At 36.7% G+C, this 8,173-nt stretch overlaps 1 protein-coding gene across 1 annotated transcript in view; it reads left to right on the top strand.

The window, feature by feature from the left end:
- The first annotated feature begins 1,163 nt into the window (after positions 1–1,163).
- Positions 1,164–8,173, top strand: part of LOC110441837 (60S ribosomal export protein NMD3-like) — a 26,525-nt gene continuing 19,515 nt past the window's right edge. Inside the window, exons 1-5 of the mRNA XM_021485104.1 lie at positions 1,164–1,289; positions 3,792–3,926; positions 4,710–4,806; positions 5,968–6,048; positions 7,277–7,405. Of these exons, the coding sequence (XP_021340779.1) occupies positions 1,246–1,289; positions 3,792–3,926; positions 4,710–4,806; positions 5,968–6,048; positions 7,277–7,405 (486 nt within the window). The 5' untranslated portion in view covers positions 1,164–1,245. The remainder of the gene's footprint in view (positions 1,290–3,791; positions 3,927–4,709; positions 4,807–5,967; positions 6,049–7,276; positions 7,406–8,173) is intronic.

The raw sequence follows: 8,173 nt of genomic DNA, 5'->3' as shown, positions 1-8,173 counted from the left end.
GGGGCTGGGGGCTGGGGAGGATATGTGATGCTCAGAAACCCCTTATATATCTGCCACTGGAAGATTTGTTTCTGAAGATGTAAGCGGGGCTGGGACAGAAGAAAATATCCAGTTCTGCAAAGGCCGCTCAATGCAAGTCACCTCAGGAAGTTATTCTTTCTCCGAACATACACGGGTTAACGTCCTGAGCGATGTAAAGATTTTGTCTTGATAAAGAACAATGTGTCAACCACTGGCTGTCTTGTTTTCTAAGCTTGCACTGATTGTTTTAAGAGTAAATAAATTCATCACGACTTTTAAATACTTGTAGAAATAGAAAATTAATACAAAATGGTAAAAATAAGTTGTTCTTCTTCTTTGTCGTACGGGGGCTCCGTCAATTTGATGTTTATGCCCTCGGGGGGTCCTGTTGCAGAGGCGTGAAAAGGGGGATTATTTACAGTGATTAGTTTTTTTTGTGATTTTTTTTGTGCAAGGTAAATATACAAAGATAAAATCTGGCGTATGTTTAGCGTGTGATGAGGGGTTCAAGGGCTGTGTAGGGTAACTGTGCCTTGAAGTCCTCTAGTGTTGTGCATTGTACTGCTGCTATGGGAAGGAGATTCCATTGTGTTATTGTGTGTTGAAAGAATGAATATTTGTAGGTGTCCTTTGTTGCAGATATGTGTTTGTATGCGTGAGGGTGTGCATGTCTGGTGCGAGGGTCTACGGGTGTGAGTATATGAGTTGGGTTTTAAAGCTAAGATTTTGTGTATGATTTTGTAAAAAAGGATAATTCTTGTGTAGCTGCGCCGTGTTTGTAGTGTTGGCCACTTACTTAACTAGTAAGTTCTTAAAACAAAAACATCCATGTGCTATTTTTTTTAAATCCCCATTCAAACATTAAAACAAGTTGTGAGGTTGTCCGTGATGATCTCTGTGTGAAAGATAATACGACACAAATTAGGGACGTAGAGGCTCAAACAGAAATGAACAAAAAAATAGGCTGTTGATGATATTAAAATGTGTCTTTCTTATGCAAAAATAGCAAAACAAAAAAAAACTTCCACATTGTTTACGACTCATCTATTATCCAAACACACGGATCTAACGTCTCAATGAGTATTTCTAAGAAAATATCCGGAATCCGGATTCGTTTCGTCTATTTTGTTTTAGTTATATTGTGACGACTTCCGCCTGAATTTCACAACTATCCCATGTGGTTGGGAATACGGGTTTTCTCGTAATAAACCCATAATTACAGAAATGGAGTACATGAAAGAAAAACCCACACCATCTGTAAACTTCATGTAAGTATGGGTCTCAGTATGTTATAATTTGATACCTTACGAAATGATACATTATCAAAAGACTTTCGAAAAATACTTTGGCATAGTGATATGACACGTTGGAAGTAATCCAACTCCAGACACTCCGACTCCGAGGGTGTCGGGAGACGACCCCCTCTTTCACCGAGCGTCTGGAGTTCGCTAGATTTGGAAGCACATGTTCTTGTTACTCTGACTTTGAATGGAAAAACAACATAAGCTGTGTTAAGATGAGAGGGCTACACATACTGACATATATTGTCGTAAATATAGTTCTTACTCCCACAGGTACATGTCGCAAATGAGAAAAAAACCCTAATGCACAGAAAGGTAAAACTTAGCCGGAATTAAAACATGTCTAACTAAATTCAACCTGTCGTAGTATCGACAAAAAAACCCACCAAGTTGTCCGCCAACCCGACAAATTGTATTTAATTAATGTCAAGTTGGCCACAATTCAACCTCGTCTGTGGGTAATAATCTTGATTTGCCATTGGGTAACAGTTGCAGGGTAACGGGTTGTTTCGCCCCAAATCCCGTTCGCCCTAAGGGTTGTTTCGCCCCAAAACCTGTTCGCCCCAGGTTGTTTCGCCCTAAAAAATGTATTTTTCCTTTTAAGTCATAAATATCATGTTAAAAGTATAATATACGTATAATTAGGTGCCGGAAGATAAAGAACAAACCTGTATATTCATCACCGAAGCCGACAAAAGACATACTAATATCCGGAATATGTTCTTTTTAAAATGCACCTGTACATGTAAAATAACGTAATCCGTTTTTTGCTAAATACAATGTACTTAAAAACAACACAAACACATTTTTTTTTAATAAAACTGATTTTAATGATATGAAAGACAAAGAAGACTTAATTTGTGACTTAAAACAAATAAAAATGAAAAGAAAATACCAAACAATGTTTCGCCCTAAACATTTTGTTTTGGGACGAAACAACCTGGCGCGAAACAACCTAGGGCGAACAGGATTTGGGGCGAAACAACCCGGAACCCAGTTGCAGGGATGTAACTCACTCCTAAATGGGAGTTTATTGCTTCAAACGGCAAAAGTTAATGTTTACAGTAACAGTTTTATTACTGTTATTGGGAATAAAATAAAGTAAAAAAAAAAGAGTTCTTTTTAACAAAATCCAATAACTAATACACTTGTTCACAAAAATTATCAATTCTGATGGCTAACTTTTGGTTACAATGGCAAACCATATCACTGGCTTTGTTTTCCATTGACTACAGTATGAAGTCTTTGGGATAGTCCTGTGCAAATGTGACAGGCAAGCATGATTCTTTTCTGTGTGCTTTTTATACGCTACACCACACAATATTAAGCAATGGAGGTAATACAGTGTTGTCATTTCACAAGAAGTTAGACATGCAATTGAATCAACACATATTTTACATAGATACATAGATTTGTAAACATATATATAGACAAATATTTTTGTACTTCATTACATTTTATTTTTATTATATTGAAAGAACGCCCTTTTTGTTCATAATGTTTTAAAAAAACTTTATTTCACTTTATTCGCCATAACAACAGTAAAAATGTTTTTGTACACAATAACTGTTTCCAAACATGCAGAGTACTAGTTGTTCCAATCCTGATTAAAGCTGAAGAATACATCTTCAAAGCCAAATATCACACTCCAACTGCTACAAGTAACAAGATTCTTATGCTTATTGATTAGTTCTACATGAAAAATATTCATGTGATATGACTTAATTATATAACCGCATCAACTTTCAGGATGTTATTATACATCAGTAGCCTTTTTCACTTTATTAATTTGCATACTCTGGTAGCATTTTCAAGCCTTTTAATGTAAATATTGCTAAAGCTGCACCTATTCCTAAAATGTTGCCATGTTTCATCTCTTTTCAGCTTAAGCTTGAAACACATGTTCTGATTGGTCAAAAAAANCCAGAACCACGTATTTTAAGAGATCATTTGCATATACATGTTCAGTGTTATGGAACGAAACAAGTGACACAGTTAGAGATTCATGTAGTGTTAGTGTTTTTAAAGGCAGATATCTGGATCATTACTTTACAAAACCCTGATTTGTCTGATCTATGATATTAAATATACTGTTCGTAATGTTGTAATTCTATTTTATGTAACATATCATCCTATTATTATGCAAAAATTGTTGTCATGCTTGTATATATGTATTAATGCAGGGCCATATTGTAAACTAGACATTGTCTAAATATGTAACCCTGGATAAATAAAAGATATTATTATTATTATTTATTATTATAACATGGAAAATAAAGTTATTAATGCAAATTGATTAGATGTATATTTGATTAACAATATAAGTAACTGGGAAACCAACTAAATGGACAGTGTTGTCAGTTTGCATTGGTTACTGATAATGTAAACTCAGATTGACGCTTAAACGTTTCCAGTGTAATTGAAATGTAGGATAAATTAATGTAAGAATTTAATAATGATTAATTCCAGACTATGCTGTCAATGTGGTACCCATATAGAACCCAATCCCACCAACACGTGTGTGTCCTGTCTGAGGACCCAGGTGGACATCACAGAGGGCATCCCAAAACAAGGCGTCCTGTATTTCTGTAGGAACTGTGAGAGGTAGGTCATAACATGTACAGGGCATCATTTTTTAAGCCTGCAGACAGACTTTTAAAGAAAACAAATACTAGTCGGACTTTTATTCTCATTGTAAAATATTGAAAAAATTGTTCTAAACCAGCTTGTATATAATGTACAAGCCCTAGATATTATTGTTCCTTGTGAAACTGTGTGTAGTGTATTGTCTGATCAAGTGATATCGTCACTTTGCCCTTCTATCCAACCACAGATTTTGACATCATTATAGGTGCAAAACTGACCCATTCATGATAAAAAAGTGTATGATGCTTCCCAATATGTGTCACTGAACTTTACAAATTAATACATCCATTTACATACATTCCTCATGATTGATTGTCACATGAAAGACAGAATGATCAATTTGGCATACATTTTGGCTTAGATAAAAGTTTTAACAGTCAAACTTCTTTTATTCAGAGCTGTTGTAATGATCTTCCATACTTCCTAAAATGGCTATATATTATGTCGATGATTTTCCTCCTTCCAGGGTCATTTTCTCAAAAACCCTTGATAAACCCATGTTATATATATGGATGAATATAATTTTTAATACATGTGATTTCCTGTTTCACTGTTTTATTCTGTGAACTTGTCCCAGGTTGCCAATAGGCTGAGTATATATATATATACATACTGTAGCTCTATTATCGATGACATAAAATATCAATTTATTGAACAATGAACTTTAGTTTCCTGATCAACTGAGAACACCCATGACTACAGTCCTGACATTCCTATTCCTGTTCTGCTTTCTCTCAATAGATATCTACAGCCTCCGAGTCACTGGGTCAATGCCTCACTGGAGTCCAGAGAACTTTTATCAGTCTGTCTGAAGAAATTGAAAGCTGGTCTTAGCAAGGTAATACCTGGTAAACCAAGGAACGTTTTGAGTTATCCCCCCTTTACACTACAGAGAAATGTAAACTAGGGCTGCAAAGATTAGAAACAATGCCAGTCGATGACCGTGTGTGCTATATATCCGAACAAAAACCGAGTAACCATGTTTTTTCTGCCATGATATACAGCCACGAATTGATGGCCATTTGTTTTGATAATAATATGATTAGTTAATTCACTAAATGCATAAACAAATATACGTCAATACTTATTCCTTGTACCGGGTAAATACAGTTGTTATAACAACATTGCAGATTCTCAAAATCTTTATAAATTTGATACATATCCATCGCTCGCCTTCTGACTGGGAAATTTTCGTAGTCTCTCTTTACACTCATTTGCTGTTAACACTATGCACATGTCTGTCAAATAGCTGTCAAGAGTGACACTTCTGACCGGGAAAAGCAATACATATTGACCTCCATTTTGGAATGGTTTTTGGTTACAATACGGGCACACCAAATAATACACAGGAAAGTGTCATGATGCGATAGATATGGTTCAATATATCGTTGAAGCCTAATGTAAATATAAGAAAATTAGAATTGCTCATTTAGTCATACATTAAAGCTTCTAGACGGCAGGGTTTATCTAATTGATATTAACACCAAACAATGTTTAAAAAAATAGAAGGAAGTGTCAAGTTTGCCACAGCCAATATTTCATCTATCATTTAATGTATACATGTATTTGGAAACGTACCGATATTAAAATTCATTTCAAAATTTGTATGTGCACAAATATATAGAGATTCAAAATGATTATCTGAAGATTTCAGTTTTTGAATATTCAAGGTAATGAGCGATCAGTTTTGAACAATTCGGCCCATGACATTTACTGATTGGTCGTTTATTAACAAAGCTATTGTTTATTAACAAAGCTATTGTTTATAAACCAATTTATTGTTTATTAACAAAGCTATTGTTTATTAACCAAGTTATTGTTTATTAACCAATCTATTGTTTATTATCAAAGCTATTGTTTATTAACCAAGTTTTTGTTTATTAACCAAGTTATTGTTTATTAACAAAGTTATTGTCTATTAACCAAGTTATTGTTTATTAACAAAGCTATTGTTTATTTATCAAGTTATTGTTTACAAACAAAGCTTTTGTTTTTCCAGGTACATTTGGTTGATGCTGGCTTTGTGTGGACAGAGCCCCACTCACAGAGGATAAAGGTTAAGCTTTCTGTACAGAAAGAGGTAAACAAAAAGCTGAAGGCCAAAAAATCTCACTGGTTTCTCGTAACCCTTCGTAACCTTGGTGTCTATCTACCATGGAAGGTTTTATATACCACACCATGGGATCGCATTTTGTTTTGTGTAGTGTGCTATCTTTGAACATGGCTAGTTTTCCTTCAACCTAAACATCATTTCGACAGCCATTATCATAGTTCATAGGCAGAGCAACAACTATAACAAACATGTACACCGAGAAAACTATAACATAATCACATGGGCTGAAATATTCGACAAGAGGTAGCCCACATAGTTCTTAACCCTTTCACCCCTATGTGACTTTAGTAGACTCTACCATGCATTGATCTGGATGAGTCAATTATGGTCTACAGTGGTGAAAGGATTAACACTGTTTAATGTATAGTATTCTCCCTTCTACTTTCACATACCCTAAGCTTTTACAAATAATTATAATAATTTGAGGTTCTTATATACCACTTTATCACACCCTGGTTTATAGGTCGTCTCAAAGCAGTTCACAAATTATTATCTGTTGTTATATTGGGCCTTTGCAACCAGCCAATATCTTTCTCTACTCCCTGGGGAGCATACAGCCGCTGCTGCCATTTCGGCGCACACAGCTAGCATTCAACAATTCTAGTACTGCCCAACCACATGCTCATTTACAGCTGAGTAAACTGGAACAAGCGGAGCAAAGTATCTTGTTCAAAGATACAACACAGTGCCATGATATGACTTGAACCTGCAACCTTTCAGTCACGAGCACGGCGTCCTACCACTAGACTACCGTATATGCGTGCCTCCTATAGGCGTCCTACCACTAGACTACCGTATATGCGTGCCTCCTATACCCTCTCTTACATAAAATTTGTCAATCATATTTACAGCTAGACTATTGAGTTATAATGTGTTGTTTTATAATTCAATCAGGAAAAGGCATCAATAAGTTGTGATAACTTGTGCCTAATCCTTTTGTTGTATCATGAAATAATATTTGTTTAAACTAAACTAAAAACATCTAGTCTGAGTGACTGACAAATTCAACACTGTTAAATATCAGAAAATATTCAAGGTAACAATTGTTAATTCATATAAATGTGGAAGTTGCATCTTTGGTTCGATCAGTTGTAATTATTATATTTGTATTCACTTAATCTTGTAAATTCCATCCCTGGTTTTAACAAGTTTAAAATGACCAGCACAAAATGTTAGTTGTGGTGCATTCCCCCAGGTGTTGAACAGTGCCATGCTGCAGCAGGTGTTTGTGGTGGAGTTTGTAGTCAACAACCAGATGTGTGATGACTGCCATCGAGTAGAGGCCAAGGATTTCTGGAGGGCCGTGGTACAGCTACGTCAGAAGGTATTGTACCTGTGATTGGGGTTAAGGGCCGTGGTACAGCTACGTCAGAAGGTAGCGTACCTGTGATTGGGGTTAAGGGCCGTGTACACCTACGTCAGAAGGTATTGTACCTGTGATTGGGGTTAAGGGCCATGGTACAGCTACGTCAGAAGGTATTGTACCTGTGATTGAGGTTAAGGGCCGTGGTACAGCTACGTCAGAAGGTATCGTACCTATGATTGGGGTTAAGGGCCATGGTACAGCTACGTCAGAAGGTATCATCCCTGTGATTGGGGTTAAGGGCCATGGTACAGCTACGTCAGAAGGAATTGTACCTGTGATTGGGGTTAAGGGCCGTGGAACAGCTATGTCAGAAGGTATCGTACCTGTCATTGGGGTTAAGGGCCGTGGTACAGCTACGTAAGAAGGTATCGTACCTGTGATTGGGGTTAAGGGCCATGGTACAGCTACGTCAGAAGGTATTGTACCGGTGATTGGGGTTAAGGGCCGTGGTACAGCTATGTCAGAAGGTATCGTACCTGTAATTAGGGTTAAGGGCCGTGGTACAGCTATGTCAGAAGGAATCGTACCTGTGATTGGGGTTAAGGGCCGTGGAACAGCTATGTCAGAAGGTATCGTACCTGTAATTAGGGTTAAGGGCCGTGGTACAGCTATGTCAGAAGGTATCGTACCTGTAATTAGGGTTAAGGGCCGTGGTACAGCTACGTCAGAAGGTATTGTACCTGTGATTGGGGTTAAGGGCCGTGGTACAGCTACGTCAGAAGGTAT

The sequence above is a fragment of the Mizuhopecten yessoensis genome, unplaced genomic scaffold, assembly GCF_002113885.1.
Source record: "Mizuhopecten yessoensis strain PY_sf001 unplaced genomic scaffold, ASM211388v2 scaffold716143, whole genome shotgun sequence".
Taxonomy (NCBI): Eukaryota; Metazoa; Mollusca; class Bivalvia; order Pectinida; family Pectinidae; genus Mizuhopecten; species Mizuhopecten yessoensis.
Note: the sequence above shows the minus strand (reverse complement) of the source record. Positions and strands in the feature narration are given on the sequence as shown.